Source organism: Gekko japonicus, unplaced genomic scaffold (assembly GCF_001447785.1).
Source record: "Gekko japonicus isolate JY-2015 unplaced genomic scaffold, Gekko_japonicus_V1.1 scaffold1252, whole genome shotgun sequence".
NCBI lineage: Eukaryota > Metazoa > Chordata > Lepidosauria > Squamata > Gekkonidae > Gekko > Gekko japonicus.
The window spans coordinates 364,669-386,952 of record NW_015167576.1 but is presented as its reverse complement, the minus strand read 5'-3'; the positions used below and the strand labels follow the sequence as shown (position 1 = coordinate 386,952).

The following is a 22,284-nucleotide window of genomic DNA, read 5'->3' as shown; positions in this document are numbered from 1 at the left end:
TTCTCCGTTCTTTGTGGGGTGGGGGGGGGGGGGGTCAACAGTGGGAGGGTTTCTAATGTCCTGGCCCCACTGGTGGACCTCCTGGGGGTACCTGGTATTTCTGGCCACTGTGTGACACAGAGTGTTGGACTGGATGGGCCTTTGGCCTGATCCAACATTGGCGTCTCTTATGACCCTTGGGGATCCCTTCCAGCACTATGTTTCTACGTACACCCACAGCCGAGGGTTACTCATCACCCACCGCTGCTTCCTCTTCTGTCTGTCCCACCTCCCCTCCAAACACAGGCAACTCCAGCCTGGCCCCTAGAAGTACAGCACTGTAGGGGGCCCCTCTCCATGGTGGTGTGAGCAGTCAGGGTGGGGTCCCTTCCTGGCTAAGCTCTTCAGTTTGGTGTCGTGGTTCAGTGCGCGGACTCTAATCTGGGAGAACCGGGTTTGATTCCCCACTCCTCCACTTGCAGCTGCTGGATGACCTTGGGCAAGCCACAGTTCTGACAAGAGCTGTCCTAGAAAGAGCAGTTACTGTCGGCACTCTCTCAGCCCTACCCGATTCCCAGGGTGTCTGTTGTGGGAAGCGGAAGGGGAAGGAGTTTGTAAGACACTCTGAGAGAAGGGCAAGGGGTATAAATCCAATCTCTTCTTCTTTTTCACCCCAGCACTGGGACTGAAGTGGCTTCCATAACTTCAGTCGACTGAAAGTTTTTTTCAAACGCTAACCCATTTGGAAAGATCAGTGCCTCAGCGACAGGCCACAGTTTCTAAGCAGTCGCTGAATATTACCCTTTTTCAAGACAATGGGAAAAGCCACACGTTCTGTGCATAAGACTAAATGGTTTTCAAAATCCCCATTCCCATGACTTCACCATTTGTTCGATGATGAAAGCGGTGTGAGCCACCAAAGTGGGCACCCATTCAGATCATCTTCCTAGAGGCAAAGTCAATCAGGAGGCCTGTGGATCCATAAAGACGAGGAAAACATAGTCCAGCACAGATTCAGGGGGTAGCTGTGTTGGCTTGAAGCAATGGAACAAAGTTTGAATCCGAAGAAGTGTGCCTGCACACGGAAAGCCGATACCCAGAATTAAATTTTGTTGGGTCTTAAAGGTGCCACTGGACTCAAGCCATATTCCAGCATAAACGTTTGTGAATCAGCTGAGAAAGGAGTTCTGGCTCACAAATGCTTGTGCTGGGATATATTTTCCTAATATTTAAGGTGTCCCAAGACTTGAGCTGCAGTGGCTCAAGTGGTTAAGACGCTGAACTGCAGACCGGAAGGTCGGTGGTCCAGCAGTTCGAGACCCGAGTGCCGCATGACGGAGTGAGCTCCCGTCTCTGGCCTCAGCTAGCAGTTGGAAAGCAAGAAATTGCAAGTAGGTACCGCTTTGGTGGGAAGGCAATAGCGTTCCGTGCGCCTCGGCATCTAGTCATGCCGGCCACATGACCACGGAAACGTCTTCGGACAGTGCCGGCTCTTGGGCTTGGAAACAGAGATGAGCACTGCATCCCTAGAGTCAGATTCGACTGGCTTTCGAGCAAGGGAAACCTTTACCTTTAAAACCTAAGACTTAGTTGCTGCTACAGACAAACCCAGCCACCCACTTGGAGTTATCTCTAGACACATGTTCTTTGCCATGCCTTGAAGCAGAAGAGTGAAATTCAGTTTAAGCACTCCTTGATGGGCTTGGTAGCAAAAGAGCTGAATCGACTGGGAAATGTTGCTAAACCCGAGTAGCCACACTGATTGTGCAGCGCTCAGGTTTAGCAACATTTATCTTAACTGCCGTGCAAAGAAGACTATTCGCACACGTTGAACAATCCACTTACAATGTACTCTGGATTTTGCTGTGTGAAATGGCAAGATCCACTTGCAGATTATTTTATTTATTTATTTTTTCGATTTATAGGCCGCTCTCCCCTTACTGCTAAAGTGCATTGACGGTGCATTTTTCAGCGTGCACAAAAGCCCCCTCGGTCTTGCAAAATCCGCAGCAGAACGTGCCGGTCTCGCTCAGCTTCCAGCTCAGCCCTTCGCAAGACCACTTAATGGAAAACTTGCACTACCCACTAACTTGACCGCCCACCAAAGCGACTCTCCCACAATCCAGCCCTCTTACCGTGGTCGGTCGCCGTGGCCATGGCCCCAATGGCGTCCGTGGTGATGTAGTAACTCTCACTGAGCTGGGGGAAGCGCGTCTTCAGCTCCTCGATCAGCTTCTGGATGGCTTCTTTCTGCTCCCCTCCACTCAGGGACAGACCCTGCAACAGCCGGACCCCACGGTGAACTCCTTGCCTCCCCCTCCCCAAGCAGACGCACCTAGGCCAGGCGACATGACATATTTAGCAGGGCCAGAGTGTCCTAGACCCAATCTGCCTTCCCGGGAACCGCAGGGAGCTGCTTTTTAAATTATCGTGGGAGCCCAGTTTGGCTGGGGACTGCAATGTGTGTGTGTGGGGGGGCTGTTCTGCCTCGCCAGTAGATGGCCCCAGGGGGCATTTCCTTTTGCAGCTGCATGCTCAGCCGCTGGAGACGTGAGAAAGACCACCTGGATGCAGGGAAAGCTAGTTGGGTCTGGGGATGCTGGACCGGACTCATTATAAAAACTTGATGTGTCGTTAGGCTCAGAGAATCCTGCACTCTGGAAGGCACACGTTGTCAGGTAACCCTGCCATGGTGTTGGAATGTGAAGGGGGATTTTATCTCCCTCCCGTTCTCAGCGCCTCTCTGCCTAGCGCTCCTGCTATCTGCACATTGGCCTTGAAGATGCTTTGCTGTAATTCCCCAAGCCTGGGAATTGTAACTGCTTTGCCCGCATAAATGTTTGCTTGTTGGCAGGGCCCAAAGCGCGCATGAGAAAACTTCATTATATCCTATAAGTTAGTAGCCATCTTATTACAAGGCATTCTTAACACGAGCTGTATACATGTACTTTAGTTCTGCCTTACCACAATAAATATTTATTTATATTTATTTATTTATTTTTGAGATTTTTATCCCGCCCTACCCAGTGGCTCAGGGTGGCTAACAACAAGTTTAAAAATTGGGTACAATAAAAACAGTATTACATATATAATAACATTTGGTGCTACAAAAATCTACATAGAATTTACAAAAAATACAGCAACCCACATTTGCAGCCAGTGTTCTTGATAGCGAGAGCGCCAGGAGCAATATTTCCGCAGCACAGTCGGGCAACATCTACTCCCCAAGGTATGGTAGATGGATGGTATCACCGCGGTGGTGGTATAGCGCGGCGGCAGCTCCTACCCAAAGGCCTGGTGGAAGAGCTCCGTTTTACAGGCCCTGCAGAACTGTATAAGGTCCCGCAGGGCCCGGATCTCCTCCGGGAGCTCATTCCACCAGGCAGGAGCCTGGTGGAATAAACACTTATCTTCTGAAGAAGCCTGGGTGTGTGGAGTACCTGCCTAAAGTTCCTGACACCCGTGGAGACAGCGGAACATACACCTGTTGAAGGGGAGGCCTCCCCACGACCCACCTGGACCAATATTTTCGTGGCCAGAGCTGCGGGACGTTCCTTGAACTATACCAGGGGTCCCCAACGCAGTGCCCCTGGGCACACTGGCTTCTGTCGACATCTTTCCTGGTAACCACCAAGTCTTTTTAGAAAGTGGGCGGGGTCAGGCAGGGCACCTGCCCAGCGGGACTTCTGAAGATCTGATTGGCTGCGCAAATTAAAACAACATTGTTTCCGCTACAGTGTTGGTTTTCTCTATCTCACCGCTCTTTGTCATTGTGTTTTTAATTACCCCTCTTGTCCCCTGCACTTGGCTGTGTGTGGCTCCACCGCTCACGGCAGCCATTACATGGTCGGCTCCAGGTCCCGTGACAGCCACGCTGTGCCCAAACGTGCACGCAGGCTCAAAAAGTTTGGGGACTCCTGATTTGGAGAGCCAGTTTGGTGTCGTGGTTAAGTGCGCGGACTCTAATCTGGGAGAACCGGGTTTGATTCCCCACACTTTTCCACTTGCGCCTGCTGGTGTGACCTTGGGTCAGTCACAAGTTCTCCCAGAGCTGTTCTCTCACAAGCAGTCCTTGAAAGAGCTCCCTCAGCCCCGCCTACCTCACAGGGTGCCTGTTGTGGGGAGGGGAAGGGAAAGGAGATTGTAAGCCTGTCTGAGACTCTGAGTGAAGGGTGGGCTATAAATCCAGTCACCTTCTCTCCTCTCCTCCTTCATCTATATGGAGAGCCTGCAAGCTTTCTACCTTTGGGGAAATCTTCCCACTGTCCTCTGTCTGTTAAGGAACTCTTGAGCATTACGGTGAGCTCTGGCCACTGTGTGATACAGAGTGTTGGACTGGATGGGCCTTTGGCCTGATCCAACATTGGCATCTCTTATGTTCTTAGGAAGCAGCCGAAGTCTGTGTGGTGGGTGCTGGAGCCTGGACTCTCTCTCTCTCTGCGTCCCTCCCCCTTGCAAGGGCAGGAGACCATGCAGGTGAAACCCATCCTCTGGGGAAGCGTAAGAGGACCACCCGTTTATGCACAGCACAGTCTTGTCTGGCCAATGGCTGTCCCACCCAACCAGGGCTCTGAGATTTCAGGAGGGCGCCTCCGAGATGGGGAAGGCCTGAAAGCAGGCTGGGCCCGCCCGCTTGGAGGAAGGAGGCGCCAGGGAGGATGGGGGCGGGGACACTCACCAGGGAGCGCAGCGGGACCTGCACGCCGACACCCGCCTTCCCTTTGGCTTCGCGGACCATGGCCTCGATCCGCTCCAGGCATTTGTCCGAGCCGACCAGCTGCTCGGGAACAGAACAGAAGCAAGGATATCTCCATTACGGTCGGGAACACCCAAACCATCAGAACTTCCTCAAGCCCCCACCCCACTGAAATCTACCCCCCTCCCTGCAATGTTCCCTCTAAGCTGTGGAGTCTTGTGAGCAAAAATTGTGCTTTGTGAGCTACTGGCATTAAAGCTGTGAGCGAGCGATTTGGCTACTGCATAAATAAATAAATTGAAAGATTTATTATTTTTATTATTAAATTAGCTTGCTCTGGAGCCCTCCTTCCTGAGCTCAGACAAAAATCTGTGAGCTGGGCACTAAAAAACCGTGAGCTAGCTCACATTAACTCAGCTTAGAGGGAATACTGCCTCCCTGCAGCAGAGAGATTTGGAGAAAAGCAGGGAGAATGTGTGCCCCCCCCCCCAAAAAAAAATCTTCCTGTTTTGGAAAATGTAGGTGACTAGAGACTGTGTGATATAGTAGTTAGATATCGGGCTAAGATTTGAGAGGCCCAGGTCTGTTTTTTGTATATTCTAATGTGTGTGTGTGTGCACCTGGAAGTCATGGTGACCTCTGGCGACTGACCCCTACTGGGGGTCTGGAGGATATTCAGAGAGGCGGCTGAATAAAGCCTGCCCCCACCTCACACCTCTGGTATTCCAAGGAGGTCTCCCATCCAAGTGCATCCCAGAGTGGGCCCTCCTTAGTTTCCGAGATCTGACGAGATCGGGCTTGCCTGGCCTATCCAGGTCAGCGAGAGAGACCCAGGTTTTAATTTCTGCTCGTGCCCTGGAACCATATTGGGTGACCTTGGGTCAGACACACACTCTCAGCCTAACCTTCCTCACAGGGCTGTCGTGAGGGAAAAAGAGAGGAGAAGGATGCGATACGGCTTGAGTGTCTGAGAGAGAAGCAAGCTATACATTCACTCGACTTCATACAGACATCGGTGACTTATTGACATTATCTGTAGCCCGCTTTTCTCACTGCAATTCAAGGCGGAGGGGCCGAGGCTCAGCAGCAGAGCGTCTGCTTGGCACGCAGAAGGCCCCCAGTTCAATCCCCGGCATCTCCAGTTAGAAAGGACCAGGCAGGAGGTGATGTCAATGACCTCAGCCTGAGACCCTGGAGAGCTGTAAAGAGGGGCTGTGGCTCAGTGGCAGAGCCTCTGCTTGGCATGCAGAAGGTCCCAGGTTCAATCCCCGGCATCTCCAGTTAAAAAGGACCAGGCAGGAGGTGATGGGAAAGACCTCCGCCTGAGACCCTGGAGAGCTGTCAAGAGGGGCTGTGGCTCAGTGGAAGAGCCTCTGCTTGGCATGCAGAAGGTCCCCGTCGCCATTAAAAGGACCAGGCAGGGGATGTGAAAGACCTCAGACGGAGACCCTGGAGAGCGGCTGCCGGCCTGCGCGGACAAGACCGACCTTGCTGGAGCAAGAGACTGATTCAGTATGAAGCAGCTTCTGGTATGTTCCTTACCCCGCCCGCCCCCCCTTGGTGTGTGGAGGGGCGGATCCTTACCCAGTGGTTGGTGCAGGGCCCCTCGCTCTCGGCCACAATCTTGCCATCCTGCGATATCAGCACCACCTTGGAATGGGTGCCCCCTCTGGGGAGAAAGGAGGCAGCCACACAGTCAGCCGGCTCAGCCCCCCCCCCGAACAGCCCCCCCCCCCAGAACAGGGGATCCGGGGGCCACGGTCAGTCGCCAGCTTAAGTACTTCAAGGCCAGCCCTCCCTCTCCCTAGGGCTGGGGGGGGGGCTGATTTCTGCTCTGTCTATGGAGGGGAAGGTGGTCAGGCGCTGCCCTCCTTGGCCCGTTTCCTGTGGCAAGGAGTCCCCTCGACTGTCAGCCACCAGCGGCCCGTGCTCGATCTCCCAACAGCCTTCTCCAGGTTGCCAGCTCTGGCTTGGGCTACTGCTGGAACTCTGGGGGTGGCGCAGGGGGATGTGATGCCACAGAGCTGCTTCCTCCCTAGGGTTGCCAGGTCTGGGTTGGGAAATACCTGGAGACTTTGGGGGTGGAGCCGGGAGAGGGTGGGGCTTGGGGAGGGGCCTCCGCAGGATCCAAGGCCAGGGAGTCCACCCTTCCAAGCAGCCCGGAGCTCATCTCTGCCAGCTGGAGATCAAGTTGCAAAAGCGGGAGCTCCCCAGGCTCCACCTGGAGGCTGGCAACCCTAGGTCTGCCAGGTCTGCAGAGCAGCTGCAACCGCAGGGGAACTCCAGGCTCCGCCTGGAGGTTGGCAGCGCTCGGCCGGCCCTTCCTGCTCTGCAGGGAGACGCTCGCGGGGCGAAGGGCGGCGAAGGGGCCGGAGGGGGAGCGGCGAGGCCTCCCGCCCGGAATGCTGCTGCTGTACCCGGGCTGGAGCTCCGTACACGAGGGCGCTCCCGGGAGCTCCGTCCTCCGCCAGGGGGCACCCGCGAGTTTATACTACATATAATATACATTTTATAGGCATGTAATATAAATTTTATACGTATATAATATAAATTATATACGTATATAGTTCGAACTATTTATATGTAGTATAAATTATATACGTATATAGATAGTGTCATAGATGCAAGAACATGAAATTGAGCAAACTTCAGAGGACGGCCGGAAGACAGGAAGGTCTGAAGGGATCTGGTCCATGGGGTCGCGGAGAGTCGGACTCGACTGTGCGACTGAACAACCACAACAACATAGTTCGAAAGCAAGAAATTGCAAGTAGATAAGTAGGTACCACTTTGGTGGGAAGGTAACAGCGTTCTGTGCGCCACATTGACCACGGAAATGTCTTTGGACAGCGCTGGCTCTTAGGTTTGGAAACGGAGATGAGCACCGCAACGGACTCGACTGGCTTTCGAGCAAGGGAACCTTTACCTTTTATATATAGATAGATCTATAAAACAAGAAGAAGAGGAGGAGATTGGATTTATACCCAAAGGAATCTCAGAGCAGCTGACAAACTCCTTTCCCTTCCCCTCCCCACAACAGACACCCTGTGAGGTAGGCGGGGCTGAGAGAGCTCTTGACAGAAACTGCTCTTTTTCAAGGACAGCTCTTATCAGAACTGTGGCTTGCCCAAGGTCATCCAGCAGCTGCAAGTGGAGGAGGAGTGGGAAATCAAGCCCGGTTCTCCCAGATTAGAGTCCTCGCTCCTAACCACTACACCAATCTGGAGGAGGAGGGGGAGACTGGATTTATACCCGGCCCTTCACTCGGAGTCTCAGAGCGGCTTACAAACTCCTTTCCCTTCCCCTCCCCACAACAGACACCCTGTGAGGTAGGCGGGGCTGAGAGAGCTCTTGACAGAAACTGCTCTTTTTCAAGGACAGCTCTTATCAGAACTGTGGCTTGCCCAAGGTCATCCAGCAGCTGCAAGTGGAGGAGGAGTGGGAAATCAAGCCCGGTTCTCCCAGATTAGAGTCCTCGCTCCTAACCACTACACCAATCTGGAGGAGGAGGGGGAGACTGGATTTATACCCGGCCCTTCACTCGGAGTCTCAGAGCGGCTTACAAACTCCTTTCCCTTCCCCTCCCTGTGAGGCAGGTGGGGCTTAAAGAACTCTGACACAAACTGCTCTTTTTCAAGGATAGCTCTTGTCATAACTATGGCTTGCCCAAGGTCATCTAGCAGCTGCAAGTGGAGGAGTGGGGAACCAAACCCGGTTAAAACAATGTTTTATTTATAAGATTTACAAAATGTGACAGACCGGATGGTCGGTAGTTCAGCAGTTCGAGACCCGAGTGCCGCATGACGGAGTGAGCTCCCATCTCTGGCCCCAGCTCCTGCCAACCTAGCAGTTCGAAAGCAAGACATTGCAAGTCGATAAATAGATACCACCAGTGGGAAAGTAACAGCGTTCTGCACGCCTTGGCGTCTAGTCATGCCGGCCACATGACCACGGAAACGTCTTCGGACAGTGCTGGCTCTTCGGCTTGGAAACGGAGATGAGCACTGCCCCCTAGAGTTGGATTCGACTGGCTTTCGAGCAAGGGAAACCCTAGAGTGTGTACAACCTCTCCCTGTGTCAGATCCATGGGCCAAACTAGGAACAGAATTTGCAAGACAATGTGAGGTAATACATTTCTTTACGTCAGACCTTTCCAAGATACAGAACAGTGCAACGATGTCTGTTCAACTAAGCACATGATTGTAATAGGGAACAGAAACTTGCAGGGGATCAGGTCTTTGAATTCCGTTGAGCAACTGATTATTGCTCAAGACAGCCTTGTGGTGACCAAAATACAACTTCTCTGGTCCACCAAATCCCAAAGTCTTGCAATGCAGTCCCCGTGGAAGAAGGAAAAACTGGACATCACATCTCTAGCTCAGAAACACAATAACAAGGGCCCGAGGGGATGGGAGCCCAGAAAAAAGTTACAGAGTTCCCCAGCAAACATCAGAAGAGCCCTGCTAGATCAGACCAGTGAGGGTCCATCCAGTCCAGCCTCCCGTCTCACACAGGGGCCAACCAGTTCCTCTGGAGGGCCAGCAACAGGGCAGAGAGGCCGAGGCCTTCCCCTGATAGGAACCTCAGAAGAGCCCTGCTGGGTCAGACCAGGGAGGGTCCATGTAGCCCAGCCTCCCGTCTCACACAGGGGCCAGCCAGTTCCTCAGGAGGGCCAGCAACAGGGCAGAGAGGCCGAGGCCTTCCCCTGATAAAGACATCAGAAGAGCCCTGCTGGATCAGACCAGTGAGGGTCCATCCAGTCCAGCCTCCTGTCTCACACAGGGGCCAGCCAGTTCCCCTGGAGGGCCAGCAACAGGGCAGAACGGCTGAGGCCTTCCCCTGATAGGAACCTCAGAAAAGCCCTGCTGGATCAGACCAGGGAGGGTCCATGTAGCCCAGCCTTCCATCTCACACAGGGGCCAGCCAGTTCCTCAGGAGGGCCAACGACAGGGCAGAACGGCTGAGGCAATCCCCTGATAGGAACATCAGAAGAGCCCTCCTGGGTCAGACCAGTGAGGGTCCATCCAGTCTAGCATCTTGTCTCACAAAATGTGCAACCAGTTCCTCTGGAGGGCCAACAACAGGGCAGAGCGGCTGAGGCCTTCCCCTGATGTTGCCTCTTCACTCCGGGATTCAGAGGTTTAGTGCCTCTGAATGTGAAGAAGAAGAGATGGGATTTATACCCCGCCCTTCACTACCCGAAAGAAGTCTCAGAGCACCTTACGATCTCCTTTCCCCTCCCCTCCCCACAACAAACACTGTGATGTTGGTGGGGCTGAGAGAGCTCTTTCGAGAGCTGCTCCTGAGATAACAGCTCTGAGAGAACTTGTGACTGACCCAAGGTCACACCAGCAGCTGCATGTGGAGGAGTGGGGAACCCAGCTTGGTTCTCCCAACCAGTACACTAAACTGGAGGTTCCCCTCAGTCACCATGGCTAGTAGAAGGAGAAGAAGAGATTGTATTTCTACCCCGCCCTTCACTACCCAAAGGTGTCTCAGAGCGGCTTACAAACTCCTCTCCCTTCCCCTCCCCACCACAGCTTGTGAGGCAGGTGGGGCTGAGAGAGCTCTTGAAAGAAACTGCTCTTTTTTCAAGGACTTTTTCACAGAATTATGGCTTGCCCAAGGTCATCCCGCCAGGTGCAAGTGGAGGAGTGGGGAATCAAACCCGGCTCTCCCAGATTAGAGTCCGCGCACTTCACCACTACACCAGACCACGCACTTACCCACTACACCAGTAGCCACTGATCGACCTCTCTTCCATGAATCTAATTCCCTTTCCAAGCTGTTGATTCCTGTGGCCTCTGGCAGCGAATTCTGTATTTTAATCACGCTCAGTGTAAAGTAGTATTTCCTTTTGTCTGCCCCGAACCTACTGCCCATCAGCTTTATTGGATTCCCTCGAGTTCTGCTATTTGGGGGATGTTGTCCCTTTTCCAAACTGAGAAGTCCGAAGCCTCCCCAGCCTTTCCTCATAGGGAAGGTGCTCCAAGCCCCTCGCCATCTGCGTTCCCATGTGTTGCTCTGCTCCGTTCATGGACTCTCTACCCTTCTGGGGCTGAACCTAGCATAAGAACATAAGAGACGCCAGTGTTGGATCAGGCCAAAGGCCCACCTAGTCCAACACTCTATATCACACAGTGGCCAAAAATACCAGGTGCCATCAGGAGGTCCACCAGTGGGGCCAGGACATTAGAAGCCCTCCCACTGTTGACCCCCCCCCCCAAGCACCAAGATGACAGAGCATCACTTGCCCCAGAGCCCCCATCTATACCTTGTGGCTAATAGATACTGATGGCCCCCTGCTCCGTATGCTTATCTAATTCCCTTTTGAAGCCGTTCATGCTTGTAGCCACCACCACTTCCTGTGGCAGTGAATTCCAAGTGTTACTCACTCTTTGGGCCAGTCAGCCACTCTCAGCAGTTCTGGGGTTTGCGTGCACAACCCCGAGAAGCAGTTTCTGTTCCAAACTGGGGGGAAACCTCTATTTTCTCTCTCCTTTTGGACTCTCAGGAGCAATGTTGTGGGGCTGACATGAGAGGGTGCCAGAGATCAGAAAATAAACAGTGGAGGCTTGTCAAGTTTGGTTTGCATGGAAATATTTTAAGGGATTGCAGTGACCCTAGTGCTGCTGGAAGAGATCACGCATGACGTTATTGTGACAGAAGCATGCCTTCGTTTGAGATGTTCAGTCACACCTCCGTGTTTGTTGAGCAGCCCCCCGGCAAGATCAAATCTTTAGGCCAAATGAGGCTCCTTGAGGGATCTGAGCCAAAGCGGAGGCACAAACAACGGATCCTGCAGCCACCAGATGGCCCAAATGGCCCCACCCCAAACCCTTCAGACGTTGTTCCCCTAAAAGTGGTTGTGAGCACAGGGAGACTTGAATGCTAGAGAGAACCAGTTTGGTGTAGTGGTTAGGTGCGTGGACTCTAATCTGGGAGAACTGGGTTTGATTCCCCACTCCTCCACTTGAACCTGGCTGGATGACCTTGGGCAAGCCACAGTTCTGTCAGAGCTGTTCTCTCAAGGACAATTCTGTCAAGAGCTCTCTCAGCCCCACCTACCTCCCAGGGTGTCTGTTGTGGGGAGGGGAAGGGAAAGGAGTTTGTCAGCCGCTCTGAGACGCCTTTGGGTAGTGAAGGGCGGGGTATAAATCCAATCTCTTCTCTTCTGATGGCACTGGTATTTCTGGCCACTGTGTGACACAGAGTGTTGGACTGGATTGGCCTTTGGCCTGATCCAACATTGGTGTCTCTTCTGTTCTTCTGTTCTTCTTCTCTAGGATATGGGAGACCCAGGTTTGAATCCCCACTCTGCCACGGGCACTCGCTGGGTGACCTTGGGCCAGTCAGCCACTCTCAGCCTAGCCTACCTCGCAGGGTTGCTGTGGGGATAAAATGGAAGAGAAGACCCCAGTAGGGGTCAGTCACCGGAGATCACTCTGACTTCCAGGTGCACACACACGCATGCGCACCCACACATGCACATCTGAAAGATACAAAAAATACCCAAAAAAGTGGTGTGTACAAACTGGCACTGGTTGAAGGAAATCCCGACTCCTCTCCACCTGCTCCCCTACCTCTCAGTCACTGTGCCCACCCATCCATTCATGATGTGTCAGCTGTCCTTTTTTAACTTCCCTCTGGCTTCTAGACAGAAGAGAGAAGCAGTGGGAAGCAGCAGTGCCCAAGCTGGGGGGGGGAGGAGGGAGGGAGAAGCACTTAGAAGCCAGAGAAAACGTTTTTAAAGGACAGCTGAGCCCGCAGCTACAGAGACTGGGGTGAGAACGATCCTTCTCTCCCGCTTGCAAGGCTTTGCAGTTGCAGGCTCAGATGCCCTTTTAAAACTTTCTCCTGCTATTTAGCCATTCATGGTGCAGGTAAAGCAGTGCTGGAGATGGGCGAGTTGCAGCGAGGAGTCCTCCCCAGTCCCAACTCCAGTTCTGCGGTTGCTTCCTCCCCTCTTCCCCCACCCATTATCTCTCTCTATCTTTGTCTCTCTGTCTGTCAGCCACTCACTCTTGATGTAGAACGGCCTGGAATCCCCATCCCCTGGCAGTGGCCGGAAACCTGGCAACCCTATTAACCAGCGGTGCCAAAACTGAGCTTGGCGGAAACGCCTGTTGCTCCTATGCCGTTTGCCTTCCTGGTGTGGTTTGTTCTTGTGGTCCGTGTTCCCTCTAAGCTGAGTGAGTGTGAGCTAGCTCACAGTCTTCTAGTTTCCAGCTCACGCATTTTTGTCTCGGCTCAGAAAGGAGGGCTCCAGAGCAAACTAATTGATGCAGCAGTCAAATCGCTCGCTCACCACTTGAATGCCAGGAGCTCACAAAGTAGGGTTTTTGCTCACAGGACTCTGCAGCTTAGAGGGAGCATTGGTCAGCACTGGCAGTGTTCCCTCTAAGCTGAGCCAGTGTGAGCCGGCTCACAGTTTTTTAGCCTCCGGCTCACAGATTTCTGTCTTTGCTCAGGAAGGAGGGCTCCAGAGCAAACAAATTGATGCAGCAGCCAATGTTCTCTCTAAGCTGTGGAGTCTTGTGAGCAAAAATTCTACTCTGAGCTGCTGGCATTAAAGCTGTGAGCAAGTGATTTGGCTACTGTATGAATTAGTTTGCTCTAGAGCCCTCCTCCCTGAGCTGAGACAAAAATGTGTGAGCTGGAGGCTAAAAAACTGTGAGCCAACTCACACTAACTCAGCTTAGAGGGAACACTGGCAGCAGCCCAATCACTCGCTCACCACTTTAATGCCAGGAGCTCACAAAGTAGGATTTTTGCTCAGAAGACTCCACAGCTTAGAGGGAGCATTGCTTGTGGTCTGATGTAGCCTGGATGAATGGACTGGTGCAGATGCCTTTGGGGGGCCCCTTCCACCCCCCCCCCCCGATTTGATGTCATTCAAAAATTGTGTGTGAAGCAAATGACCGGCTGCCACCCTTTGCCCTGCAGGGCCACTTCTCTCCCCCAGAACGTAAATGCAAATGAAGACGGAGGGCTCCTTTTCAAAGGCAGCAATTAGCTTGGCTGTCAGGTCCCTCCTGGCCAGGATCCTCTGAGTGACAGACGTTTTTAGGTGGGGGCTAGTGGGGGTGGGGGTCATCAGCAGCTGTGCCCTCCCCTCTAGGGTGGGAAAGCCAACGAGTGGCAAGTTGCCCAGCCAGTCTGGGCGTCTGATGGGATCCGCACGGTCATCTGGGGTTGAATCCAGGCTTCGTTTTCTTCCCATTTCCACCACCCCCCTACAGAGTACACAGACACACACCCATGTTGTTCCTCAGGGCCCCCTTTTCCCCAGGAGCCCTGTTTCATGGAGATCTGCACTGCCAAATGCTTATTTCCCTCTGTACGATACGGAGAATAACGAACACAAGAACACATCTGCAGCTGCCTTAGACTGAATCAGACAATTGCTCCATCAAGGTCAGCGTCACCCACTCGGACTCGCAGCAGCTCTCCAGGGTTCGCAGGCTGAGGTCTTTCGCATCACCTCCGGCCTGGTCTGTTTTACCTAGAGATGCCGGGGATTGAACCTGGGGACTTCTGCATGCCAAGCAGAGGCTCTTCCACTGAGCCACAGCCCCTCTTTACACCTCTCCAGGTTCTCAGGCTGAGGTCTCCAGGTTCTCAGGCTGAGAGAGGAGGTCCTAAAACTGATAGACAACTTAAAAACTGAAAAATCACCAGGCCCAGATGGCATACATCCGAGAGTTCTGAAAGAACTCAAATGTGAACTTGTGGATCTCCTGACAAAGATATGTAATCTTTCCTTAAAATCTGCCTCCATTCCTGAGGATTGGAAGGTAGCTAATGTCACTCCCATCTTTAAAAAGGGTTCCAGAGGAGATCCGGGAAATTACAGGCCAGTCAGTCTGACGTCGATACCGGGTAAATTGGTGGAAACCATTATTAAGGAAAGAATTAGTAGGCACATAGATGAACAAAACCTATTGAGGCAGACTCAGCACGGTTTCTGTAAGGGAAGATCTTGTCTCACTAACCTGTTAGTGTTCTTTGAGGGGGTGAACAAACATGTGGACAAGGGGGATCCAATAGATATTGTTTACCTTGACTTCCAGAAAGCTTTTGATAAAGTTCCTCATCAAAGGCTCCTAAGTAAGCTCAAAAATCATGGGATAGAAGGACAAGTCCTTTTATGGATCAAAAACTGGCTAATTCATAGAAAACAGAGAGTGAGTATAAATGGGCAATTTTCTCAGTGGAGGGTGGTAAGCAGTGGGGTACCGCAGGGATCAGTACTTGGTCCACTGCTTTTTAACTTGTTCATTAATGATTTGGAGATGGGAGTAAGCAGTGAAGTGGCTAAATTTGTGGATGATACAAAGTTGTTCAGGGTGGTAAAAACCAGTGAGGATTGTGAGGCACTCCATGCCAAGCAGATGCTCTGCCACTGAGCCACAGCCCCTCTTTACTGCTCTCTGGGGTCTCAGGCTGAGGTCTTTCACATCACCTTCTGCCTGGTCCTTTCTAACTGGAGATGCCGGGGATTGAACTGGGGACCTTCTGAATGCCAAGCAGAGCTTCTTCCACTGAGCCACAGCCCCTCTTTACAGTTCTGCAGGGTCTCAGGCAGAGGTCTTTATCATCACCTCCTGCCTGGTCCTTTCTACCTGGAGATGCCGGGAATTGAACTGGGGACCTTCTGCATGCCGAGGTTCTACCCCTGAGCCACAGCCCCTACTTTCTTGGAAAGGAAAATAGATTTAAGTAGTCTAAGGTAGTCTGCAGAAGGCAATCATATCTACAGAGGAGTTAATGCAAGTGAATAATACCCTTATGTCCCTTAATTCCTTCAGCTGTCTGAAAGGCCGAAGAGTGACAGCGGACGGGAACCTCTCCCCCTGGTCAAACCGCTCAGCCCTGCTGAGAACCAGTTTGGTGTAGTGGTTAAGTGTGCGGACTCTAATCTGGGAGAACCGGGTCTGATTCCCCACTCCTCCGTTTGCACCTGCTGGATGACCTTGGGCAAGCCATAGTTCTCTCAGAGCTGTCCTTGAAAAAGAGCCGTTTCTGTCAAGAGAGCTCTCTGAGCTCCGCCTACCTCACAGGTGGTGTCTGTTGTGGGGAGGGGAAGGGAGAGGAGTTTGTCAGCCGCTCTGAGACTCCTTTGGGTAGTGAAGGGCGGGGTATAAATCCAATCCTTCTTTTTCTCCTTCTTCTCTAGCCTGGGCTGAGGTTCAGATCTCTGAGCCTACTCCTGACGCTTTTGTATCCAGCTACGGAGTTTCGTCATACTGGCCTTGGCAAGAAGTGGCAAGCATCCAATACGGGTAAGAATGACGCCTTCCCTTCTGCTCCAGTGCAGGAAAGAACACAGTTTAATACAGAACAAAACAATAGAACAAGGATGGAGAGTTAGAGTGGAAAGAGAATGTTCAGTCCTGACCTGCAAAAAGCCGTTTGATGGCGGGGAGGGCAAAATGGAGGAAAATGTTGTGCACCAATGAACTCCTCACGATTACAGCGGTCTTCTGCCAGTGCTTCTACAAGATCAATGATGGAAAATCTGGTCTGGATCTGGTGGCATGGAAAGGGGGCGGGATGGGGACAGGGATTAGCCAGCGGGTCAGAGATAATAAGGCTTTTCTGCATTCTTGTTTTCCTTGCTTGTGTGTTCACATCGCTTAGGGGTTTCCCCCCTGTTCTGCACATATTTTGCTCCCTCTAGTGGTCGATTCAGTATTTCAGCGCTCTATGTCCGGCATAAAACCGGCAGATTTAAACTGCAGGGTTTTATGCCGGACACAAAGCGGTGCAATATCGAATCAACCACTAGAGGGGGCAAAGCACATGTGGAAAAGTGTCCCACCCCCACAAGCAACAGGAACACACAAGCAAGCAAAATGAGGATGAGGAAAAGCCTGCGGTGTGGACTGTCTGTCACGCAAGCGGGTTGGACAAAGATCTAGGTCGCAGGTAGCCAACCTGCAGGGTGCGCATCGTGGCACATGGCCCGGGAGATGGCTCAGCATCATCGTCAGCCTTACCCCATAAGCCTCCCTGGTGCAGTCTGGAGATCAGTCATAATTTCAGGAGATCTCCAGGCCGCACCTGGAGGTTGGCAACTCTACTACATACCAGTTCCTCGGACACTCTGGGAGATGTTTCGCCCCATCTCTGGCCGTTTTCCTGCCTCCTGTATCAAATAGTCTGTTCGTCTCAGATAAAACAAGGACACAGACACAGAATGTTGATTTCCAGGCGCTCTTGTCTCTTTTGATTGGCAGCACAGTTTGGGGGGGGGGGCGTTCAAGGACATCCTTCAGTACAGGGCGGCTTGGAAGATCCCTCATGCCCGTTGCGCTCTTTGCTGGCGACTTGCATGCCGAAGGAGCGGCAGCGCAAGGGTTAAGGGCACTGTGCCTTTGGAAGGACGCCGGGGAGGGGTGCAAAGGGCGAAAAGGGGAGTCCGGCCCTCGGCACCGAGTTCTCCACTTCATTAACTCCCTGAGCCCTCTGGCACCGGCCTGTCTCTCCCGCCAGAAGCCGCCACCCTCCGGAAGAGGGGGAGGCCCCCAGGAGGGTCAGCCCCCGTTCTTTGGTCTGGACTTGGGACGAAATTCCAGCCCAGCGCCGAGGAAGCCAGGTGAGTCCCACTGCCCGACTGCTCGATATTTGGGGTGCTTTGGGTGGGGAGGTGGCCTGGAAAATTGGCCCGTTTCTCTCCTAAGAGACTGAAGCAACAGAACTTGGGAGGGGAGCCCCCATCTTTCGTCCCTGCAAGAGGGGAGGCCGGTCTGTCACCGGGAGGTTGAACTGAAGGACTGTAGAGGAAGCCGGAGTCCCTGGAGTCCGTGGGGGCCAGTGCTCCCTCTCAGCTGGGGAGTCTTGTGAGCAAACATTCTACTTTGTGAGCTACGGGCCTTAAAGTTGTGAGCGAGCCATTTGGCTGCTGCATCAATCAGTTTGCTCTGGAGCCACATCCTTCCTGAGCGAAGACGAAAATGGGTGAGCCGGAGGCTAAAAAACTTTGAGCTAGCTCACACTAACTCAGCTTAGAGGGAACACTGATGGGGGGGGTGTCTTCTAATCAGGTGGGGCATCCCATGCCTGAAACATCTTGACTGGAGACCTTTCCTACCTTGGCTTGAAAACCTGCCATCAAAGGGACTTTGCCAATTACCAACGCTCCCTCTAAGCTGCAGAGTCTTGTGAGCAAAAATTCTCCTTTGCGAGCTACAGGCATGAAAGTCGTGAGCGAGCGATTTGGCTGCTGCATCAATCACTTGGCTCTGGAGCCACATCCTTCCTGAGCGGAGACAAAAATCTGTGAGCCAGAGGCTAGAAAACTGTGAGCCAGCTCACACTAACTCAGCTTAGAGGGAACGCTGCCCCCCACCCAAGGCGGCTTCTTCCACCGCAGGAGTGTCCCGAGAGTTAGGGATTTCCGTTTCAGAGGGTGGTCGTGTTGGTCTCCAGGAGAACAGCGATTTTGGGGTCAGGAGCCTTCTGACTTGTATCTGACGAAGGGACTTCTGGCTCTCGAAAGCCAACACCCCGAAAATCTTGCTGGTCGCGCAGGCGGGACCAGATTCCGATCTAGCCGAATTTTTGTAAGGCTCTGTGCGTAAAACCCATTTGCTTCTTGCCTTATCCCAAGTATGTAGGGTTAGGGAAAACGGCCTCTTCTGGCCAAAAAGATGCCCTCTCGCTGCCGTGGGAACTGACTTGGGGAACTTCCAGAAGGAGGATCCCCGGTTGCGTTCTCATGATGACTCCTGTGAATGTGGAGACGTTTGCCACGGCGAAGGAGCCTTTGTGCTGGGGAATGCTCCACCTTTCCCCTCCCCTTCGCTTTGCGCCCGCACTGTGCTCCCCTGCCATGGGTGGGCTTCTGTCCTGATTTCTTTAACCCTGATGGTACACTTCCAGCACTAGGTGTGCATCAAACGCCGTCAAGTTACAGCTGACTTATGGCAACCCTGTAGGATTTTCGGCCCAGGATAGCCCAGTCTTGTTAGAAGCGAAGCAGGAACATCCCTGGTTCAGGACTTGGATGGGAGTCCGCCAAGGAAGTCCAGGGTCGCCACGCAGAGGCAGGCGAGGGCGAACCATCTCTGTTGGTCTCTTGCCTTGAAACCCCCCTGAGGGGTCGCCGTAAGCAATGCTCCCTCTAAGCCGTGGAGCCTTGTGAGCGAAAATTCCGCCTTGTGAGCTGCTGGCATGAAAGCTGTGCAGCGAGCGATTGGGCTGCTGCATGAATCAGTTTGCTCTCTGGAGCCCTCCTTCCTGAGCTGAGGCAGAAATGCGTGAGCTGGAGGCTAAAAAACTGTGAGCCGGCTCGCACTGACTCAGCTTAGAGGGAACATTGGCCATAAGTCAGCTGTGATTTGATGGCACTCCCCGCCGCCCCGCATAGGGTTTTCACGGCAAGCGGCAGACAGAGGTGGATTTGCTGTTGCCTGCCTCCATGTAGCAATGCTTCCTCTAAGCCGTGAAGGTCTTGTGAGCAAAAATTCTACTTTGTGAGCTGCTGGCATTAAAGTGGTGAGCGAGCAACTTGGCTCCGGCATCGATTCATTTGCTCTGGAGCCCCGTCCTTCCTGAGCGAAGACAAAAAAATGTGTGAACTGGAGGCTAAAAAACTGTGAGCCGGCTCACAGTAACTCAGCTTAGAGGGAATCCTGCTGTGTAGCCCAGTGCCAGCTACCGTTTTTTTTAAAAAAAAACAGCAAAAAACAAAAGAAAACCCAGTGGTGGAGTAGGAACAGGTGGGTGCAGGGGGGGAAATAGAAGAAGAAGAAGAGAAGAAGAGATTGGATTTATACCCCACCCTTCACTACCCAGAGGAGTCTCAGAGCGGCTTACAAACTCCTTTCCCTTCCCCTCTCCACAACAGACACCCTGTGAGGTAAAAGAAGAAGAAGAAGAGATTGGATTTATACCCCGCCCTTCACTACCCAAAGGAGTCTCAGAGCGGCTTACAAACTCCTCTCCCTTCCCTCCCCCCACAACAGACATCCTGTGAGGTGGGTGGGGCTGAGAGAGCTCTTGACAGAAACTGCTCTTTTCCAAGGACAGCTCTTATCAGAGCTACGGCTTGCCCAAGGTCATCCGGCAGCCGTGAGTGGAGGAGTGGGGAATCAAACCCAGTTCTCCCAGATTAGAGTCCGCGCACTTGACCACGACACCAAACTGGCTCTCCAAGGAGAGAAGGGAGCCAGAAGTGGCTGAGGAGGCTGGGAAAGCCACACTCCCCAGTTCACAGAGTAACTAACCTCTCTTGGAGTGTGGTCTTCCCAGAAAGTCCGTCCCAAATCTTTAGGGAAATGCGCCATGACGCAGGGGGGGAACCTGGAAAGAGGATGATTTGTCACTGGTCTTGTGGGTTTTGAATGGGTCTGATTTTTTTTGTGGGTAGGGAGTTTTACGCAAGGGGACCAAAAGGCAAAGGGAAGGTAAGAGAGCCAGTTTGGTGCAGTGGTTAAGTGTGCGGACTCTAATCTGGGAGAACCGGGTTTGATTCCCCACTCCTCCACTTTCACCTGCTGATGTGACCTTGGGTCAGTCACAAGCTCTGGCACAGCTGTCCTTGAAAAAGAGCAGTTTGTGTCAGAGCTCTCTCAGCCCCACCGACCTCACCGGGTGTCTGTTGTGGGGAGGGGGAGGGAAAGGAGTTTGTAAGCCGCTCTGAGACACCTTTGGGTAGTGAAGGGCGGGGCATAAATCCAATCTCCTCTCCTCCTCCCTCCTCCTAAGAAGTTACAATGGGAGGAGGAGTGATCCTACGCATAGTATTGTTCTTCCCCAATTGTAACCGCTTTCCTTTTCCTTTTTGTTCCATTGCATGACACTTTTTATAAAGCCCATGTTCGTGTGCCTGTACTCATATAGCTATCAACCCCCTGGACTCTTTTATCCGTCTTACCAACATTGGTGCAATGCCGTCTTCGAAAGTAATGACCGGCGTCAGCCACGTTGCCAGAAAAAGAGGTGAGTTCTTCAGTTCCTTCTGGTTGTTCTGGGAATCCTCTAAGTTTTAGAAATTTATCTCGGGTCCTATGCTCCAGTAGTAATATTCTTTCTTTAGCCCACGTTTCAGAGTCTTGCAAGATTCTAATGTCTTCATTATTGGCCGTTGAGGCTTCCAACGCCATATCTGCAGTTTGAGCAACTTTCTGCATCGAAATATGTAAACGCGTCCATCTGCTCTGATGTGGGTTTAAGCAAAGTGTTGATGTTGTCCAACGTCTCATTTTTGAACAGTCCTGTTTAGTTAGGTCCTGTTTAGTTAGAGGGGAGTGCCCTGGAGTCGGGTTCCTTTGTCCGGTCGCCATTTTGTCTTCAAGTTGTCGCAGCCCTTGCAGGGTTCCACTTACTCTCTCGTTATTAAAATAAGATTTTAGTTGACTCGCTTTTGCTTCTCCCAATCGATTTTTGCTCCGCCTGATTTTCCCATAACTTTTGTGCCGGCAAGATCAATGGCTGAGTAGTATTTTGGCAGGAATCAGAGGGGTCTCTCAGAGTACACTCAATTGGCATCCGCCATTAAGCTAGCCGACGCCCCGCCCTCCCTCTTTTACCCATCTGACAAGGTGCGCTCTGTCACACTTTCGAGACTCTGTCTGTTTTCAACTCTATCTGTTGGGTTCGCAATGAAGAGAGAAGCCGGGGTCTCTCCAGGGTCTCCGGTCCAGGACTTTTACATCACTTATGACCGCCTCTCTGTTCCTTTTGAAACTGGAGACCTTCTGCGTGCCAAGCAGGCTCTGCCAGGGAGCTATGGGCAGGTGCAGGTAGATGAACTTCGTGTCTTTGGACTGTGGTGCTTGGCATCACTGAAACGGCTAGATCCCCAAATTTAACACTAATGCAGAATACAATGATTTCTGATCAAACTGGACCCTGCTAAAATAGACTCCTTAGTTCCATATACCTGTTTCATTTGTGCACACAGTTACAGGTGTGCCTTCTCTCATGGGAACCTCCGCAACGGTTAAATCTTGCTCCTGTTTCAGATTCCAACTTATCTACAAGAAGCAGGGCCTTTTCGGTCGTAGGTCTACAGCTTTTGGAATGCCCCTTCAGAGTTTGTTCGTTTATTTTCCTCTGTGATGATATTCAAGAGACAAGGAACTGAATTCTGTGGCACTTTTAGAAACTGATCTCTCTGTCTCTCTGTCTGTCTGTCTCTCTCTGTGTGTGTGTGTGTGTTTTATGTGTTCTTTTAATTTTTGTAGTATTTTTAGTTATTGATACATAGGGCTTTATTTTTGGGAAAAGAGGTGCCGGAACTTTCAAGAGGGAAATGAAGTTTTCAGTCTGTATACTGAAAACTCACGAACTTTTAAACATTTTTAAAAGAATGTTTTCGAAGAGGTTCCGGAACTCCGTTCCAGTGCATTCCCCCAGAAAAAAAAAAACCCCGTTTATACACAGCTTTGGGAGTTTGAGTCGAAAAGCAGATAATAAATCCATAAAATAAATATAAACAAATGCCGTTTATAGCTCCTCTGCTTTGAATAATGCTTCAGAATCTTGAGCAGAGGGTTGGGGAAGCCCTAGTCGATAGACCACAAATTCTTCTGTTTAACAGAAACACGAAAACGGAATAGCTCGGCTCCAGCCCAGCAGCACCTTCGAGACCAACAACA

General features: G+C 52.1%; 1 protein-coding gene across 1 annotated transcript in view; it reads right to left on the bottom strand.

Annotated features, from left to right (window-relative positions):
• The window catches only part of NAGK (N-acetylglucosamine kinase), a 27,454-nt gene extending 10,824 nt beyond the window's left edge, over positions 1-16,630 (bottom strand). Inside the window, exons 1-4 of the mRNA XM_015413866.1 lie at positions 16,575-16,630; positions 6,260-6,344; positions 4,658-4,756; positions 2,115-2,256 (exon numbers count right to left, since the gene is read on the bottom strand). Of these exons, the coding sequence (XP_015269352.1) occupies positions 2,115-2,256; positions 4,658-4,756; positions 6,260-6,344; positions 16,575-16,630 (382 nt within the window). The remainder of the gene's footprint in view (positions 1-2,114; positions 2,257-4,657; positions 4,757-6,259; positions 6,345-16,574) is intronic.
• Positions 16,631-22,284: the final 5,654 nt, after the last annotated feature.